The following is a 20,811-nucleotide window of genomic DNA, read 5'->3' on the forward strand; positions in this document are numbered from 1 at the left end:
CTTATTGATAACTATTTTAAATATAGATTAAAATCTCCATCAAAAGAAAAACTGGCAGAATTGATTTTAAAAGAAAACACATGATCTAATTATATCCTGTCACCAAGAGACTCACTTGGGATCCAAAGGCACAAACAGGTTGAAAATGATAAGCCATGCAAACAGTAACCAAAAAAGAATAAGGATGGCTATACTAAGATCAAGTTCAGTTCAGTTGCTCAGTCGTGTCCGACTCTTTGCAACCCCATGAACCACAGCACGCCAGGCCTCCCTGTCCATCACCAACTCCCGGAGTTCACTTAAACTCATGTCCATCGAGTCAGTGATGCCATCCAGCCACCTCATTCTCTGTCGTCCCCGTCTCCTCCCACCCCCAATCGCTCCCAGCATCAGAGTCTTTTCCAGTGAGTCAACTCGTCGCATGAGGTGGCCAAAGTATTGGAGTTTCAGCTTTAGCATCAGTCCTTCCAATGAACACCCAGGATTGATCTCCTTTAGAATGGACTGGTTGGATCTCCTTGCAGTCCAAGGGACTCTCAAGAGTAAACATCAAATCAAAAAACAGACAAAAAAGATGTGTGTGTGTTAGTCACTCAGTCATGCCCAACTCTGCAACCCGAGAGACTATATAGCCCAGTAGGTTTCTCTGTCCATGGAATTCTCCAGGCAAGCATACTGGAGTGGGTAGCCCATTCCCTTCTTCCTGACCCAGGGATCAAACTTGAGTCTCCTGCATTGCAGGCAGATTCTTTACCATCTGAGCCACCAGGGAAGCCCAACAAAGAAGGATGTCATATACTAATAAAAGTTTCAATACATCCAGAAGAAATAACTTTTACAAACATTAATACACCTAATGACAGACCATCAAAATATATGAAGCAAAAACTGACAGAATTGTTGTAGATGGCATCTTCTTCCATCATAAGGCTATTTTGCCTACACTGAATGCCTGCAGTTTAGTGTAGCAGTCATTTTCATATGTGAGCTAGATCTTCTGGATAACTTGCTGCAGCTTCTATACCAGTACTTGCTGCTTTTCCGTGCATTTATTTATATGTCATGGAGATAGTTTCTTTCCATAAACCTTAAGAACCAAACACAGCTAGCTTCAAACTTTCCACCCTCTCTCAGAAGACTTCATAGAATTCAAGACAATTACGGGCTTTTAGCTTAGGAGAATGTTGTGACTGGTATAATACTCTAGTCAAACCACTTAAACTTTCTCAGTGTCAGCAATAAGACTGTTTTGCTTTTTTATCATTCATATGTTCACTGGAGTAGCACTTTTAGTTTCCTTCAAGAACTTTTTCTTTGCATTTACAACTTGGCTAACTGGTGCAAGAGGCCTAGCTTTCAGCCCCTCTCAGCTTTTGACATGCCTTCCTCACTAAGCTTAATCACTTCTAGCTTTGATTTAAAATGAGAGATGTAAGACCATTCCTTTCACTTGAAAACTTAGAGCCAATTGTACGGTTATCATATGGCCTAATTTCATTATTGTTGTGTCTCAGGAAACAGGGAGGTCAAGCAAAGGGAGAGAGATGGGAAACAGCAGCTAGAGTAGACAGAACACACACAACATTCATTAAGTTTGCCATCTTGTATTGGTACAATTCATACAAGTGTACTAATAATGAAAAAATCTGAAATATTGTGAGAATTACATAAATATGACACAGAGACATGAAAGGGGCAAACGTTGCTGGAAAAATGGTGCCAACAGACTTGCTGGACATCAATTGCTACAAACCTTCAATTTATAAAAACTAAGATATATTCAAATTACAATAAAATGAGGTATGTTTGTGAGTGTCTTTGTTTATCCCAATTACATCAGCTTTACAGTAAGTCTTAAAATCAGGTAGTATAAGTCTATCAACTATGTCCGTGTTATCAAAGGACTACTCTAAGTCCTTTATTTTCCATATAAATTTTAGAAACAACTCACCAATTTCTACCAAAAGAAGCCTATTGAGGTTTTGACTGGAACAGAGTCAAATCTATTAATCAGTCTGAGGAAAACTGTATCTTACCAAGAATCTTCTGATGCATGAAAACTGTGTACCTCTCCATTTACTTAGGTGGCACAGTGGTAAACAATCCACCAGCCAATGCGGGAGACGCAAGAGACGTGGGTTTGATCCCTGGGTTGGGAAGATCCCCTGGAGACCATGGCAACCCACTCCAGCATTCTTACCCGGAGAATCCCACGGACAGAGGAACCTGGCAGGCCACACAGTCACAGGCTTGCAAAGAGTCAGACACAACTGAAGTGACTTAGCATTCACGCATGCACTCGGCACTTTTTGGTATAAAGGATCTTTTTTCTGCAACTTTAGACAGATTTATCCTTAAGCATTTCATTTCTTTGTATACTATTTTAAATGGTATTTTAAACTTCAATTTCAAGTTGTTCATTGGCATATATACTGTATCTTGATATTGTTGAATGCTGTAACCTCACTAAACTAACTTATAGTTCCAGTAGTTTTGTAGATTTCCTAGAATTTCCCTACCTACGAAAAAGCCAATTTTATTTCTTCTTTTCCAACCTGGATGCATTTTCTTTTTCATGCCTTACTGGCTGGCTAGGCTGTATCATGTTCAACAGACATGATGAAAGAGGACAATCGTCTTCATTCCTAATCTCTGGGAGAAAGTACTCAGCCATGTACCAAAGTTAGTATATTGGCTGCAAAGTTTTTTATAGATGCTCTTTATCAGGTTGAGGAAGTTTCTTTCTATTGTTAGTGTGCTTAAGGACTTTCATCAGAAATGGATTTTCCCAATTTTTCAAAATATCTATTGAAATAATATGATATATATATATATATATTTTAAAGTCTGTTATAAAAAGGAAAAAGTTTGTTAATGGTAATGGTGAACTACAGTAATTATTTTCAGATGTTAAATCAACCCTGCAGACCTGGGATAAATCCCACTAGACCATGACATATTTATCCTTAAAATATACATAGATGTGACTTGCTAAATTTTTATTTATAATTTTTATATATGTTCATAACTTGTTTGAGTATTAGGGTAACACTGGTCTCACAGAATGAAACCATTTTATGGATTGTTTGTAGAGACTGGATATTATTTCTTCCTTAAACAGCTTTCCAGACGTCACCATGAAGACATCTGGAACTCGTGTCACCGTGGGAGTTTTCATTACAAGTTCACAGGTATAGGGCTAAGCAATTATTTCTTCTTCAGTGAGCCTGGTAGCTTTGCAGTATTTCAAAAAAACTTTTTCATTTCACCTAAGTTGTCCAATTCATTGCTATAAAGTTGTTTCTAATATTTCCTTATTATCCTTTGAAAGTCTGCAGTAATGTCACTTCTCATTCCTGATATTGATAATTGGTATATTCCCCGTTTTTCCTAATCAGTTTCCTACAGATATCAATTTTACTGATCTTCTCTTTACATCAAGTTAACTTGCAGGTACACATTTCCAGCAAAATTCTAAGCAGACTGAGAAAGCAGGAATACCAGATTTTTATCCTTTGTCATGGTACCGCCCCACAGCGCTAAGTGGTGCTTTTATACCGTCTGCAGTATTTTTAGACAAACAAAAGAGTAAACAGGTGATAAGAGTGAAGGCCAAATTTCAGAAATTGTTATCTTACACAGTAGAAAAAACACAAAGATCTGGAAAACTTGGGTTCAAATCCCTATTGCTCACTTAACAGCAATGTGACCTTGAGTAACAAGTCACTCAAATGCTTAAGCACTCAATTAGTGTATTTGTAAAATGGAGAAACCTCCTTATCACAAAAAGTTGCAAGATTTAAATAACATAACCCTTATAGAGTGCTCTTCATAAAAATTACTAATGTTAGCATCCCTCTGTCCACATCAATGAATTAATGGGCTGTCAATCACAGGAAAAAATTTAAGTCTATTATAATGACCAAAAAAAGCAATTGTTAAATGCCTACATCTGACACATCAAAAACACTAATTTTTAATTTATATATTAACTGTAGAATAAATTCAAAAACACTAAAAATTCAAACTATACAAAATGACACAAAAATGAAAGGCAAGTCTTCCACCACACCGTGACATAGTCCCACAAGTGACTACTTTCAACCACTTGTGTTCAGTTTTGGTGGTTATCTCAATAATCCTATATGAAACACTTTATACTCAACACCATGATTTTAAGATTAGCTAGAGAAGGCAATGGCAAGCCACTCCAGTACTATTGCCTAGAAAATCCCATGGATGGAGGAGCCTGGTAGGCTGCAGTCCGTGGGGTCGCTAAGGGTCGACGACTGAGCGACTTCACTTTCACTTTTCACTTTCACACACATTGGAGAAGGAAATGGCAACCCACTCCAGTGTTCTTGCCTGGAGAATCCCAGGGACGGGGGAGCCTGGTGGGCTTCCGTCTATGGGGTCACACAGAGTCGGACACGACTGAAGTGACTTAGCAGCAGCAGCAGCAGGGACTCAGTTGGAGAAGGCAATGGCACCCCACTCCAGTACTCTAGCCTGGAAAACCCCATGGATGGAGGAGCCTGGAAGGCTACAGTCCATGGGGTCACTGAGGGTCGGACACAACTGAGCGACTTCACTTTCACTTTCATACATTGGAGAAGGAAATGGCAACCCACTCCAGTGTTCGTGCCTGGAGAATCCCAGGGACGGGGGAGCCTGGTGGGCTGCCATCTATGGGGTCACACAAAGAGTTGGACACGACTGAAGTGACTTAGCAGCAGCAGCAGGAATTCAGTGTGATGAAAGATAAGGAAATTAGCATCCTAAACTTGTTCCACATCTCAACTTCTATCAGCTATGGCGCTGCTGCTGCTGCTGCTACTGCTAAGTTGCTTCAGTTGTGTCCGACTCTGTGCGACCCCATAGACGGAAGCCCACCAGGCTCCCCCGTCCCTGGGATTCTCCAGGCAAGAACACTGGAGTGGGTTGCCATTTCCTTCTCCAATCATGAAAGTGAAAAGTGAAAGTGAAGTTGCTCAGTCGTATTCGACTCTTCGCGACCCCATGGTCTGCAGCCCACCAGGCTCCTCCACCCATGGGATTCTCCAGGCAAGAGTACTGGAGTGGGGTGCCATTGCCTTCTCCAGCTATAGAGCTACTTTCACATTGTCATGGTTTGTGGTACTAATTTCTATCCTAAAAATTTGGAACTTCAACAATTTGTATGTGCCAATTCTAAAAATCAAAACATCCACACATCTGCTTAGTCAATTACTCTTACATGATCAATCCTTATGAAAGAAAGTGAAAGTAACTCAGTCATGTTCGATCCTTTGGGACTCCATGGACTATACAGTCCGTGGAATTCTCCAGGCCAGAATACTGGAGAGGGTAGCCTTTCTCTTCTCCAGGCAAACTTTCCAACCCAGAAACCCAGGTCTCCCGCATTGAAGGCAGATTCTTTACCAGCGGAGCTACAAGGGAAGCCCAACAATATTTGAGTGGGTAGCCTATCCCTTCTCCAGGGGATCTTCCCAACCCAGGAATCAAACTGGGGTCTCTTGCACTGCAGGCGGATTCTTTACCAAGCTATAAGTGAAGCCCTAGCAATCCTTGTAGAATCAACTAATGTGACTGACCCCTAAGGAGAAGAAAATGTAATCCTATACCACTAAATCGGTTCAAATTGTCCAATAGATTCTCTTTTCTCATTCAGTTCAGTTCAGTCACTCAGTCGTGACCGACTCTTTGCGACCCCATGAATCACAGCACGCCAGGCCTCCCTGTCCATCACCAACTCCCGGAGTTCACTCAAACTCATGTCCACAGAGTCGGTGATGCCATCCAGCCACCTCATTCTCTGTCGTCCCCGTCTCCTCCCACCCCCAATCCCTCCGAGCATCAGACTCTCTTCCAGTGAATATTATTATTATTATTCATGAGGCATGTGGGATCTTAGTTCCCAGGTCAGGGACTGAACCAGTGTTCCCCACAATGGAAGGTGGATTCCCGTCCAGTAGACTAATAGAGAAGTCCCTCTTTTCTTACTCTTAATTGCTTGAAACTACCAAAAACTGTACTGGTTCATACAACAGGTGGACCATAATTTTCCTGTACAAATTTTTTCCTTTCTATGTTTTCAATTCTTTTTTTAATTGATGAAGCTGGCATATACTTTCACCTAATTATGAATCATCCAGGCTCTTAACCTTGCCATTTCTTAAAATAAAACCAATATACTCTTAAAGGTAGTCTTCTCAGAATCTTCTGATTTTCCTGTTTTAAATTAGACTGCTTGCTTTATAGTCTTGCTCTACAGTAGTAATCCTAAGATTGTTTTCTCTTGGGCTGTGTTCATAACTCACTAGAAGTTATCTCATGTTTCTTGAATTTTTTTTTTTTTTTTCATTTTCTGGAGCACAACCTCAAGAAAGTAACCAAGAATCTGTAAGAGATCAACTTCCTGCATCCTGATGTTTTAATATATCTCTATTTCATGCATAATTATAAATTATGGTTTATAATTTGGCCAAGAGTGTTAGATTAAAAATTCATCCAATCCCTATTCAACTCTGACTTTAAAAATATTACTCAAACATCCAGTGTTATTAATGATCTCTTTGACACCAAACTGATTCGAAATACTTCCCAGTAAAAGTGGCTTCTTCTAAAAAGAGTTCAGGATATATTCTTCACTCTCAGTGTTCTGAAATGTCAGAAGAACGTTGTCTACATAGAGTCACCTTAAAATTCTTAACTGCCTGGTATTCAGTGGCCCCTTAAATCAGAAATGTCATGTTCTTCAGCTTTGAGACATCTTCTATCACCACTTCTTTCTGTTCTATTCTACTCTACCCTATTACTTTTATTTATTTATTTATTTTTGGCCACACCACACAGAATACTGGATCTTAGTTCCCTGACCAGGGATCGAACCTGTGCCCCTTGAAGCGGAAGTGTGGTGTCTTAACCACTGCACCACCAGGGAAGGCCCTCTACCATCATTTCTTCCAGTAATTTCTCTTTCATTTTCTAATTTTCTCCAACTCCTTTGAATCATCAGCAAATTTTCTTCTCATTTTCCACCTATCTTTTCACAAAACACTGATAGATTTCAACTTCTTCCAGTTTCTATGTTTATCTTTATTTTCAGTCTCAACAACACTTCTGCCTCCAAGAACTCTTTGCTATTTCTACTCCTTTTACAGAGCAATCATTACAAAAGTATCTTCCCTCCTCTCCCCATTGTTCCCTACTTAATGGCTCCTAGAATATAGTAGACAATGTCTTTTATTAAGGAATATCCCAGTGAGAAAACCAAAATCTACTTCGATAATTGGCTGGATTCTGGAGTTTAATTCTAATTAAGACACAGGGTAAAGCCTATACCAAGAAAGCAAAGTAATAAACCCAACAGATATACAGTATTCCTCCTGCTGTGGTTTTTGTAACTTACTTCCGTTGCTTTGAAATGGAAAAGTATTGCTGTAAGTGCAAGATGGGGGTAAACTCAATAAGGAGATATGAGAAAAACTAAATTAATAACTTTGCATTATATTTCATTCTAAACTTTTAAAATCATATTTACAAGAAGTTCATGAAGGCAGAGTACCTTACTGGAATACTGAAACAGCAATTAGAACAGCCTGGCACTGGTCACAAAATGAACAGCAGAGACTAAAAACAGACCCAAACACTGGTATATTTTCATTCCCTGTATCACAGATGACATTTTAAACCAATAAGTAAAGTATTTATTCTCAACATGTAATAGTACAACTGGCTAGCCATTTGAGGGAGAAATGATGCCCTACTCCAAATCTCACATAAATTCCAGATATATTAACAATTTAATTTTTTAATGCCATATATTAATCTATTTTTTTTAATCCTGAGAATAGAGAAAGACTAAGTAAGATTCCAAAGAACCAAAATCATAAAAAGAAGAGACGACTAGACTTAACCATGTCTGATTTTCCTTTGCCTAAGGGAGATGGGAAGAACTCTGAAGAAAATTAAAATGTAAATTACAAAATTACAACCTGGAAAAAATAAACCTCTTGGAAATATATGGGGGAAAAACAAAGCCACTCCAATAAAAGTTAGCAAAGAATTTGAAAAAGCCATTTACAGTTTATGACATGGTCAATAAACTTATCACTATAGAAATATAAATTTAAGGTAAGACAGTTTCTGCCTATCATTTTTAATATCTAACAAGAATACAGAACTGGCACTATCCAACTACTGGTAATTGTGTAGTTGGTACAATTGTAGCAACATTTTAAAATGTTTAAAAAATCCTCATTGTCACAGCAATTCCACTTTTAATAGCCTATACTGAACATGAATGTTCATCACCATACTATTTGAAAACCCAGAAAAGCTAAACATCCAATCAAAAGAACAGTAATAATATGAAGCTATTAAAACTAAAATTATAGCGCTGCAGTTGTTAATACAGAAAGCAGAACAAGATTTTACAATAAGAAAGTTCTAAAAGATAACATAAATATAGAAGTTTCATTTCTATAAATAATATATATGCACACATGTAGATGAACAGAAAATACTGGAAGAATATATATCAAAATATTAATCATCCAATCTGACTAAAGAAAGTACACAGCAAACAACAGCAAATGTAAACATAAACCTGCCAAAAATGGAATATTAATCCTCTAATAAACTAAGAGGGATCCCCTCATGGCTCAAACACTAAAGAATCCACCAATAAACTAAGAAGCAAGAAACTCCCTAATTACATGGTGAAATTAGTCAATTTATTTAAACAAAATAAAAAAATATAGTAGGAAAGGAAACACTGAAATTGAGAGAAGATTCAAATTTAACACAGAAGAGCTATCTTCAAGAGAAAATTTCAATTAAAAAAAAGCATATGAATGTAGGTCTGTGTATGTCACACATGTCATATACAAAGAGCATTTTAAGAATAAGAATTCTTATGAGATCACTAATTAAGATTAAAGTAATTTATATCTGAGATACATTTTCAAATAACCATACTATTTGAAAAAAAACTGTACTGTCTTAATTCTTAATTAATACTCACTGTACTCTAGCTTCTTTCTCTTCTTTTTCTCTTTCAATTGTTCTTCCTCCTCTTTGACTCCCTCTTCTCCTTCTTCTTTTGGCTCCTCACCCAAATTATCATAAAATACTGGATCACGATGAGCACTCTTCCTCTGGAAATGCTTAGTTTTGGATCCCCCTTTAACAAGTACAACTTTCCTTTTCAAACAGGTGCAGCCAAACATGCAGTCTGGTCGGCGGCAGTGAGCAGGCTGGCGCTTCTCCAAAGCTAGACTTGAACATACACACCCCAATCGACAGAAGTCATTGTTGCATGGAGGGGCTCGTTTCCTTATGATCGTGTGGATGGGTTTAGTTTTGAGAGATGCCTAAAGTTAAGAGTAGAAAATTATAAATCTACTAAATCTTCCCCTGACAAGTTACGATCATATACTGGTCTGCCGACTTCTATTCTGAGCACTCAGTACAAACAGTGTAAGATTAATGCAGATTCAGAAGATAAAGTAGGAATATAACCAAAAGTGTGAGCTATCTCCCATTCTAAAATGTATAGCACAGATAAGAGAACAGATATTTTAATTAGTGTTAGCATTAGTCACTCAGTCAGGTCCCACTCTTTGCGATCCCACGGACTGTACTCTGCCAGGCTCCACTGTCCGTGGGATTCTCTAGGCAAGAATACTGGAGTAGATTGCCATCCCTTCTCTAATATCTTAATTAATTATGAGTCAAAATATCAACAAGGATGAACAGACATCACATATAATGCTATACAGCAGAGATTGACCAACTTAAGGCCCAGGGGCCAAATTCAGTCTGCTTTCTAAGTAAAGTCTGACTGGAACACAGCCAGGTCCACTCATTTACATAACATCTATGGCATTACAGTAGCAGAGCTGAGAAACTGCAACAGAGACTGTGAGGCCTACAAAGCCAAAAGTATTTACTGTCTGCCCTTTACAGAAACTGTTTACTGACCCTTGCTCTATGGTAATTAATAAAAAGAGCATAGAATAATACATGCATAACCAAAATCAGATTGATTATATTGCAGCCAAAAATGGAAAAGCTCTATACAGTCAGCAAAAACAAGACTGGGAGCTGACTGTGGCTCAGATCATGAACTCCTTATTGCCAAATGCAGACTTAAATTGAAGAAAGTAGGGAAAACCACTAGACCATTCAGATATGACCTAAATCAAATCCCTTATGATTATACAGTGGAAGTGAGAAATAGATTTAAGGGACTAGATCTGATAGAGTGCCTGATGAACTATGGACAGAGGTTTGTGACATTGTACAGGAGACAGGAATCAAGACCATCCCCAAGAAAAAGAAATGCAAAAAAGCAAAATGGCTGTCTGAGGAGGCCTTACAAATAGCTCAGAAAAGACGGGAAGCAAAAAGCAAAGGAGAAAAGGAAAGATATACCCATTTGAATGCAGAGTTCCAAAGAATAGCAAGGAGAGATAAGAAAGCCTTCCTCAGCGATCAATGCAAAGAAATAGAGGAAAACAATAGAATGGGAAAGACCAGAGATCTCATCAAGAAAATTAGAGAATACCAAGGGAACATTTCATGCAATGATGGGCTCAATAAAGGACAGAAATGGTAGGGACCTAACAGAAGCAGAAGATATTAAGAACAGGTGGCAAGAATACACAGAAGAACTGTACAAAAAAGATCTTCACAACCCAGGTAATCACGATGGTGTGATCACTCACCTAGAGCCAGACATCCTGGAATATGAAGTCAAGTGGGCCTTAGGAAGCATCACTATGAACAAAGCTAATGGAGGTGATGGAATTCCAGTTGAGCTATTTCAAATCCTGAAAGATGATGCTGTGAAAGTGCTGCACTCAATATGCCAGCAAATTTGGAAAACTCAGCAGTGGCCACAGGACTGGAAAAGGTCAGTCTTCATTCCAATCCCAAAGAAAGGCAATGCCAAAAAATGCTCAAACTACCACACAATTGCACTCACATCACACGCTAGTAAAGTCATGCTTAAAATTCTCCAAGCCAGGCTTCAGCAATACGTGAACCGTGAACTTCCAGATATTCAAGCTGGTTTTAGAAAAGGCGGAGGAACCAGAGATCAAATTGCCAACATCTGCTGGATCATCAAAAAAGCAAAAGAGTTTCAGAAAAAAATCTATTTCTGCTTTATTGACTATGCCAAAGCCACTGACTGTGTCAATCACAATAAACTGTGGAAAATTCTGAAAAAGATGGGAATACCAGACCACGTGCCCTGCCTCTTGAGAGTCTGTATGCAGGTCAGGAAGCAATAGTTAGAACTGGACATGGAACAACGGACTGGTTCCAAACAGGAAAAGGAGTACATCAAGGCTGTATATTGTCACCCTGCTTATTTAACTTATATGCAGAGTACATCATGAGAAAAACTGGGCAGGAGGAAGCACAAGCTGCAACCAAGAATGCTGCCAGATATATTAATAACCTCAGATATGCAGATGAGTTGACTCACTGGCAAAGACTGATGCTGGGAAGGATTGGGGGCGGGAGGAGAAGGGGACGACAGAAAATGAGATAGCTGGATGGCATAACCGACTCAATGGACATGAGTTTGAGTGAACTCCGGGAGTTGGTGATGGACAGGGAGGCCTGGCGTGCTGTGCTTCATGGGGTCGCAAAGAGTCGGACACGACTGAGAGACTGAACTGAACTGATGCAGATGACACCACCCTTATGGCAGAAAGCGAAGAACTAAAGAGCCTCTTGATGAAAATGAAAGAGTAGAGTGAAAAAGTTGGTTTAAAGCTCAACATTCAGAAAACTAAGATCATGGCATCCAGTCCCATCAGTTCATGGCAAATAGATGGGGAAACAGTGGCAACAGCGGCTGACTTTATTTCTCTGGGCTCCAAAATTAATGCAGATGGTGACTGCAGCCATGAAATTAAAAGACGCTTACTCCTTGGAAGAAAAGTTATGACCAACCTAGACAGTATATTAAAAAGCAGAGACATTACTTTGTCAACAAAGGTCCGTCTAGTCAAGGCTATGTTTTTTCCAGTGGTCATGTATGGATGTGAGAGTTGGACTACAAAGAAAGTTGAGTGCAGAAGAATTGATGCTTTGCACTCTGATGTTGGAGAAGACATGAGAGTCCCTTGGATTGCAAGGAGATCCAACCAGTCCATCCTAAAAGAGATCAGTCTTGGGTGTTTATTGGAAGGACTGATGTTGAAGCTAAAACTCCAATCCTTTGGCCACCTGGCGAAGCGCTGACTCACTGGAAAAGACCCTGATGCTGGGAAAGACTGAGGGCAGGAGGAGAAGGGGACAACAGAGGATGAGATGGTTGGATGGCATCACCGACTCAATGGACATGGGTTTGGGTGGACTCCAGGAGTTGGTGATGGACAGGAAGGCCTGGGGTGCTGCAGGTCATGGGGTCGCAAAGAGTTGGACACGACTGAGCGACTGAACTGAACTGGAAAGTCTTTAGGAATGATTGATTTTAAAAGATAAAATTTATATTTAGTCCCAATATCTGATGATCTTCAGCTCTAGAATTTAGTCACAGAATTTAAAATATGGAAGGTAAACTACAGAAATTTCATGACAGAAAACTTATCCACATGCTGCTATACCAAGGTGAATCAACAATTAATGAAAATTTCTTAATATATAATTTTATAAAAGACAAAACCATTTTCTCTGTAGGTTGATAATTTCGGGCATTTTCTGGGATTTAATACCTTCTAAGTGGGGTCGCACAGAGTCAGACACGACTGAAGTGACTTGGCAGCAGCAGCAAGCAGTTTTCAAAGCTGTTTTAACAAGATCAGTAAATGTACTTGCCCACATGCTGGAGAGTGAAATTAGAAATGTTCAGAATATTCAGCTGCCTTCATAAAGGAGAGGGACAATTCAAAAGCACGATTGTACAGTCTCCCTCTGCTGGCAGGAGGAATCTACATTTGGTGTCTAGTTGATAAAGAACAAATGTGGAAGACATTTCCTTAGCTGTCACTAAGGTAACTAAACACCCTATCCTCCTGCCAAAAAGCCCCATTCCCATTTCTCCTAATGACCTAATTCTTGACAAGACTAACATGCTTTTGGAAAACAAAAGATACCTACTTGAGCTGTAAGCAGAGTTGTTAAGGATACATCTGCTCGCTCTTCAGTGATATAGGTCCTTGGTTTTCCTTCCCAAAGTGCACAGTCTTCCAGATCCATTAATTTCACTTGAGATTTAGACAAGCCTGGCGGGCGAGATCCCTGTTGTTGTTGCTGTTGCTGCTGCTGCTGCTGTGCCTGCCGCAAACTAATTTGCTTTGGAAATGCATTTTCATCTAAAGTTGGCACAATCAAGTTATTCACCCGGTTTTCTGAGGTGGTGCTTGAAGAATTCTTGTTAATCTTATCTCCTGGAATCATATGAGTGTGTTTCTGCTTTGGTGAAACAGGGTATGGTAAAATGGATTTATAAGATGATTTAGTTCGGCCACTGAAAGTTGCCTGTTTGTTTTGAGACTTTGTCTTTCGAGAGACAGAGGGTACAGAATGAGGTTTCAGAGAGTAAGAGGTAGAAGGGGAAATGATAGACTGCTTCTTCAGCACACTATCAAGTGTTCGAACATAGCTGGTACTCTTGGTGGGAAGCTGGTATACCACAGGCGACGTGGGAGCATTAGAAGAGAAACCCATGCTTGTTTCCATCAGCTTGCCTTCATTTTCCAAGTATTCATCCAGCTTATCACTGCAGAAAGCAGAACGGTTTTTCAATGGACCTTCAGAATTTCCACCTAGAAATAAAGATATACAGATAGTTAAAGAAATGTAAGACAGATATTTATGTCACAAAAAAATACACTTAAAAAGGCCAGGAACATTCATTTATAAGCTACCAGATCTTCCAAACTGTCCCTCCTCAGAAGTAAGGGAAAAAGTTAAGGGCACAAAAACAGGAGTATAAAATTTAGTTTTTAAGGAACAAGAAAAAGCAAGTTTAACAGAGACAAGCACTACACTACTATAATACTGTACAAAGATTCAAAAAGGAGAAAAAACATAGTACACAAACAATAAATTTATCTAGTTAGAGTATAACTGCAAACAACTGCAGTGTGAAAGGAAAAGCACTAAGAAAGGAGAACAACAGACACACAACCAAAATTTAGATTTCAGATTGGATTTACAAGTTTATTTTAAAGTACTATATAACATTATTGGAAATCACTATAGAGCTCTGAAGTAAACAGTTCTGAAATAATGCTTGACGATGATGCTGTTTATAACTGTAGGAATGGAAAGGAAGTGGTTTAAAAAGGCTGCAAGGATTATTTAAGTATGACATGAAACCCAGGATAGGAACTACAGGACACAGAAAATGAACAAAAAAAGGCAAGATAATTATTTTCAGTTTATTTTAAAGCATGGAAAGAAGACATAAAGAAAAACCACCAAGGTTTACTTTTAACAAGAGTCTTTGGCCACATGTTTCAGAATGTATTTTTAAATTTTTAAAAAGCTGAATACCTTCATTCCTAGATGCAGAAGCACTATGAAACTTTCCCCTCCATCCCTTGATCTTGGTGAAATCATTGGTCTTCCCTGTCCTAGAAACAAAGGGAAATCCACCATCTATAAAAGTAAAAGTAAAAGAGACGATCAAAATTCCAGGAAGCCAATATTTAATATCTAATTACTAAAATTTCATTTAAAATGTATAAATCATAGTTAAGACTCACCACTAGATAAAGGATTTAATTAGAGTATCCTAAATGTCTCTAACAATGGTAGCATTTTATTTTTATCACAAACTTGTTTGACTTTACAAATACTGTGCACTCACCAGGAGAGGCAGGGTTGGCTCCGGTAAGGTTCCAGAATGGAAAGCTAGTGGCTGGAGCCAAAGGTAGCTGTACTCCCAAGTACTTAAGATCAATGCTCATTGTTGGATCCACTGAATTCAATTTTAAGCCCACTACAAAAAAAAAAAAAGAATCATACTGGGTATTTTTCAATCTCTGGTTGAGGTGGAGGGAGGGGTATAACAAAGAATAAGTGGAGAGCAGAAAGGATGAAATAAAAGTTGAAAGTAGCAGACAGACTTTAAGGTGGCCTCATGATCCTCACCTCCTGGGTATATTGTATTTTAAATATCTATCCTTTTCTATCTTTTAAATATCTATCCCTTTCTATCCTGAACGTTGGTGGGCCCTGTGACTTGCTTCTAACTGGTGGCAAAAAGGATGTACATGATTATGTATATGTGATAATGCAAGAGTGAGTGTATCATCCATCCTCCTAGAGCTATAAGGATAAAAATTCTGCCAACAACCTGAGGGAAAGTGGAAGCAGATCCCTCCCCAGTCAAACCTTTGATGAGGAGACAAGCCTGACATCTTGACTGCAATCCTGTAATACCTTAAAAGGAGGACCCAGTTAAGCTATGCCCTAACACCTGACCCACAGAACCCTGAGACAGTAAATGTGTTGTTTTAAGGTACTAGGTTTGTAGCAATCTGTTAAGCAGCAATAGATAACTAATACATAAACATAGCAGACTTCAGACCTTTTGGACTTTAACATTTTATAGCCCAGAGATTTTCTAGGACCTCTAATACAAACATGCAATAGTTTAAGCGTCTGGCCTGGTGAAGGCTGCTGCTAAGTCACTTCAGTCGTGTCTGACTCTGTGCGACCCCATAGACAGCAGCCCACCAGGCTCCCCTGTCCCTGGGATTCTCCAGGCAATAACACTAGAGTGGGTTTCCATTTCCTTCTCCAACGCATGGAAATGAAAAGTGAAAGTGAAGTCGCTCAGTTGTGTCCAACTGTGCGACCCCAAGGACTATAACCTACCAGGCTCCTCTGTCCATGGGATTTTCCAGGCAAGAGTACTGGTGTGGGGTGCCATCGCCTTCTCCATGGTGAAGGCTACTAATTCTTTTTATCAAGATATTTATGGTTAATGGAGCCTATAAATATTATGGCTTATCTGTAGGTACTGGGAAAACATTTATTTTAGCTATCTTTTTACCTTTTTTTCTTAACATTTTACATCAAAGACTTATCTATGTTGACAGGTTTATCTCTACATGAATTTTCACTGCTGTACACTATTCCAGATTATGAATGACTCTCATTTATTCACCATTCTCCTTTTGATAAGAATTAAGCTGTTTCTTATTTTAAACTATTACAAAAAATACTACAGTATAATTGTACATCTTGTACAAAAAAGTCTATCACAAATATGAACATGTATGAAAGCTTCTCTAGTGCATTTAGCTTTTCTTTATGGCATTTACCCAGGAGTTGAATTGCTATATAATGGGATATGTTCATCTTTAATTTACTGGATACTGTTTGAGAAACATGTGGCTGCCCAAAATATTCTGAGAACCTTTCCAAAAGCTATTACTTTTCCACATTATAACCCCCACCTCTTCAACAGAGAGGTGTTAAAACACAGAATAGCCATAAAAGGCTTCAATCTAGAAGAGAGGACCATAAGCAAAGGAATACTATGCAGAATTGTGTTAATGAGGGTGATACTGTTTGGCCAAGGTAAGGACTTTTACAGGTAAAAGTAATCAACATCCAAGCTGTAGTACACTGTGTTCAGTGTACTATGTTGAAGATGGTATTAATTGTTTAATGTTGTGAGACTGCTTGTATGGGCTCTTTAGGGAATATAATTTGGACATTTTTCCTGACTGCATAGTCCTAGAGTCTGTTTCTCTGCCTTTCAGGATATTCTCTCTGTAAATCATCTGATATTCTTTAATAAATTTATATTCTATTTCACCTGCAGAGTGAGTGGATTCTGATGTTTGCAATTAAGAATTCTAACTAATACACCTAGTTATTATGAATCTTATTTAATGGGAAATAAGAAAACAGTAATTACATAACAAACTGGAATAAACATGAGGCTGCTTATAGCTAGAGGCAACCAGTTACAGTTATTAATTTCCCGTGGTCTTGTCTGGCCACTCTGAGATCAAGTGTTTCAAGAGCATACCTGTCACACAATCATGGATAACCACATGCAGTACTGCACTAGTTGGGAAGTTGTTCACTAGACTGCCAATTAACTCTCAATTTATACTCTCTCCAATAGCATTAAGAGTCATTGCTGATCCACATTCTCATCATATCACTGAACTTTTAAAACTGTCCTCATCTTATTGGTATAAATCTATATCCTACTGTTCTTAAATTTGAATTTTCTCTGTTACTAGTGACAAGTTTCTAATTTGGATTTCCTTGTTTGTGCAATTACTGGCTTCATATTACTGAGCAGGAAAGTATTTAACTTAAATTTGAACAAAACTGAAATAAGAAATTCAAGGCATCAGTTCAGTTCAGTTCAGTCACTCAGTCGTGTCCAACTCTCCGCGACCCCATGAATCACAGCACGCCAGGCCTCCATGTCCATCACCAACTCCCGGAGTACACTCAAACTCATGTCCACAGACTCGGTGATGCCATCCAGCCATCTCATTCTCCGTCGTCCCCTTCTCCTCCCGCCCCCAACCTTTCCCAGCATCAGAGTCTTTTCCAGTGAGTCAACTCATCGCATGAGGTGGCCAAAGTATTGCAGTTTCAGCTTTTTCCAATGAACATCCAGGATTGATCTCCTTTAGAATGGACTGGTTGGATCTCCTCAACTATAGTAGTATTAATTACTAGAAGTCACAGGTACAGGTTTCCAATAAAAAGCTTACACAGTACTGGTTTCCTGCAATGTGGAGACATTGGTCAGGTTCCAAGCTTCAAGTTCTCTTAAGGTTGATTTATATATACTCCACATAAAACTTAATAAACAAAGATGGCAATCTGACTTTAGTTTATAATTCTAGTTCTTTAAAATAAGTATCATTTTATCATGCTTATTTAATCACATAATGTGATTTAAATGAACATCAATAAAGTATTTTCCTCATGCTTCAATCAACTAGGGAGAAAAATGTGTGCGTGTGTGTTGTCAGTGTCAGTCGTGTTCAACTCTTTGCGACCCTATGGACTGTAGTCTACCACACTCCTCTGTCCATGGGATTCTCCAGGCAAAAATACTGCAGTGGACTGCCATGCCCTTCTTCAGGGGATCCTCCTGAACCAGGGATCAAACTGATGTCTCATACGTCTCCTGCTTTGGCAGGCAGGTTAATATGGGTCAAAAAAACTGTTTTCAAATCCTGACTTTGGGCTAAATTTCTCTTAGCTTCTGCTTTCTCATCAGTGAAATAAGTATCAACCCACTGCACTGAGTTTTATGTTTTAAGAATTAACTGTAACTTCTCTTTGAAATGCTCTGCAATACAGATGATGACAGAAATAAAAGACATTTCCCAGAACTCATGGAGCTTTTGTGTTGTTTTCCCAACCGACTCATTAGCAGTTGCTGCTGCTGCTGCTGCTAAGTCACTTCAGTCGTGTCCGACTCTGTGTGACCCCATAGACGGAAGCCCACCAGGCTCCCCCATCCCTGGGATTCTCCAGGCAAGAAACCTGGAGTGGGTTGCCGTTTCCTTCTCCAATGTGTGAAAGTGAAAAGTGAAAGTGAAGTCGCTCAGTCCTGTCTGACCCATAGTGACCCCACGGACTGCAGCCTACCAGGCTCCTCCATCCATGGGATTTTCTAGGCAAGAGTACTGGAGTGGCTTGCCATTGCCTTCTCCCATTAGCAGTTACAATAGGGTAAATAAATCCTATTAGAGGCAAATGGAATGATACTTGAAAAGCCCAAGGCAACCTGGTAAAACTGTACAGAGAGTGTAATTCTTAAATTAGAATAAGTAGGAATTAACTAGGAAAGGTAGGGAGGGAGAGCAGAGTGGAACCAGAGTGGAGCAGAATGCAAAATATTGCATAAATTCCAAGTGACACTGAATCCTAAACAAAGGATAAAATCAGATACTATAGTGCTTTGAAAAGAGAAACATACTATTATTACAGACAAAAACTATTTAAGCCTACATAGAAAACAGAAAGAAAAGAATTAAGTTGTTAGCAATGTATCCATACAGCCAAATAGGTAGGTAGACATGCAAAATCTAGACCAGGACAATCAAATTTACAGACTGTTTTCCCTACATATCTTCTTGTCTGCATTTGCTAATATTTTGAACTGCCATCTTCCCCCAAAAGGTATTATCAAGTGATCCTAAAAACATCAACAAAAAGATAAAATTTATTTTAAATATACTTATCAATTTTGTTAAAGCCTTAACAGTAGAGAGGTCAATGGCACATGGACACTGCTCAAAGTAATTCCCAACTTCGCTGACCTACACATCTTGAAATGTTTGTCATTAGAAAAAATCCTTCCCCAAGAAACAAATACTTTTTGAAGCTCAGACTTTCAATTTCAGTTCAGTCTCTCAGTCATGTCCAACTTTTTGCAACCCTGTGGACTGCAACACGACAGGCTTCCCTGTCCATCACCAACTCCCGGAGTTCACTCAAACTCATGTCCATTGAGTCGGTGATGCCATCCAGCCATCTCATTCTCTGTTGTCCCCTTCTTCCACCTTCAATCTTTCCCAGCATCAGGGTCTCTTCGAATGAGTCAGTTCTTTGCATCAAGTGGCCAAAGGATTGGAGCTTCAGCATCAGTCCTTCCAATGAATATTCAGGACTGATTTCCTTTAGGATGGACTGGTTGGATCTCCTTGCAGTCCAAGGGACTCTCAAAGAGTATTCTCAAACACCATAGTTCAAAAGCATCAATTCTTTGGCGCTCAGCTTTCTTTATAGTCCAAATCTCACAACCATACATGACTACCAGAAAAACCATAGCTTTGACCAGACAGACCTCTGTCAGCAAAGTAATGTCTCTATTTTTTAATATGCTGTCTAGGTTGGTCATAGCTTTTCTTCCAAGGTGCAAGCGCCTTTTGATTTCATGGCTGCAGTCACCATTTGCAGTGATTTTGGAGCCCCCAAAAATAAAGTCTCTCACTCTTTCTATTGTTTCCCCATCTACTTGCTATGTTTCCCCATCTATCTGCCATGAAGACTTATTTGCCATAAGACCCAGACTTAGTCGGTTCCATATGAATGAGAATAACTTCAGCTTGCAAAAATAAGTTAAATAATTCTTAGCATATCCCCCTAAAAGCATAAAACCCTTTGCACATGATGGTTTAAATCATACCCCTAAATGCTTCTGCCTTTTCATCATATTAGGAGCAACTTAAGAACATATTATCACACCATTAAAAAAAAGACTCATAAGGAAAGACACAAAATCAGATAACCCTCTAGGTTCAAGGCAGAATCACTTAAGATGATAAACTGTAGCAAAAAAAAAAAAAAAGTGTGCATCTAGCTAAATGCACTTAAAATAGGAGGTATCCACAAAAATACACTCAAAAGAAAAACCTGTATAACGAGTGAACATAGAACAGAAAAGTAGATATAGATATATAAAAGAAAAACTCTACCTAACCACTGATTTAACACTACATTCAGAGATTTTTTTAAGTAACTAAAAAGAAAGAGAGAGTGCCCTGCGAATACTGAATACTGTCATTTAAGGAATTTAACATTAAAACTGACAGGAATTCATACTGATATAAAAGACTGAATAAAAATGAGGGAGAAAGAAATCTATGACTGTAGAAAAATTCCAAGTAATTTATGCAGATACTCCATCCTCAAGAAAGAGAAAAATACCTTACCACTCATTAAGTGCAGACTACATAGTGACTTCCTTCCAAAGAGTACAGCATAAAAATGTCAGTGACAAATCACGTTGATAATATATACCCTTGATATGGTAAGATGAGAATGGCACTTTACCTTTGTGGT

The 20,811-nt window shown here is 38.8% G+C and overlaps 1 protein-coding gene across 14 annotated transcripts in view; it reads right to left on the reverse strand.

The window, feature by feature from the left end:
* Window positions 1-20,811, reverse strand: part of MGA (MAX dimerization protein MGA) — a 151,486-nt gene that overhangs the window by 40,979 nt on the left and 89,696 nt on the right. For all 14 annotated transcript variants that reach the window (XM_088839778.1, XM_088839777.1, XM_088839782.1 and 11 more), the window contains exons 6-9: window positions 14,840-14,971; window positions 14,524-14,628; window positions 13,123-13,790; window positions 9,029-9,377 (exon numbers count right to left, since the gene is read on the reverse strand). In XM_088839778.1, coding sequence (XP_088695904.1) covers window positions 9,029-9,377; window positions 13,123-13,790; window positions 14,524-14,628; window positions 14,840-14,971 — 1,254 coding nt within the window. The remainder of the gene's footprint in view (window positions 1-9,028; window positions 9,378-13,122; window positions 13,791-14,523; window positions 14,629-14,839; window positions 14,972-20,811) is intronic.

Source organism: Moschus berezovskii, chromosome 9, assembly GCF_049115385.1.
Source record: "Moschus berezovskii isolate FMDL1 chromosome 9, NW_MosBer_1.0, whole genome shotgun sequence".
Classification (NCBI taxonomy): Eukaryota; Metazoa; Chordata; class Mammalia; order Artiodactyla; family Moschidae; genus Moschus; species Moschus berezovskii.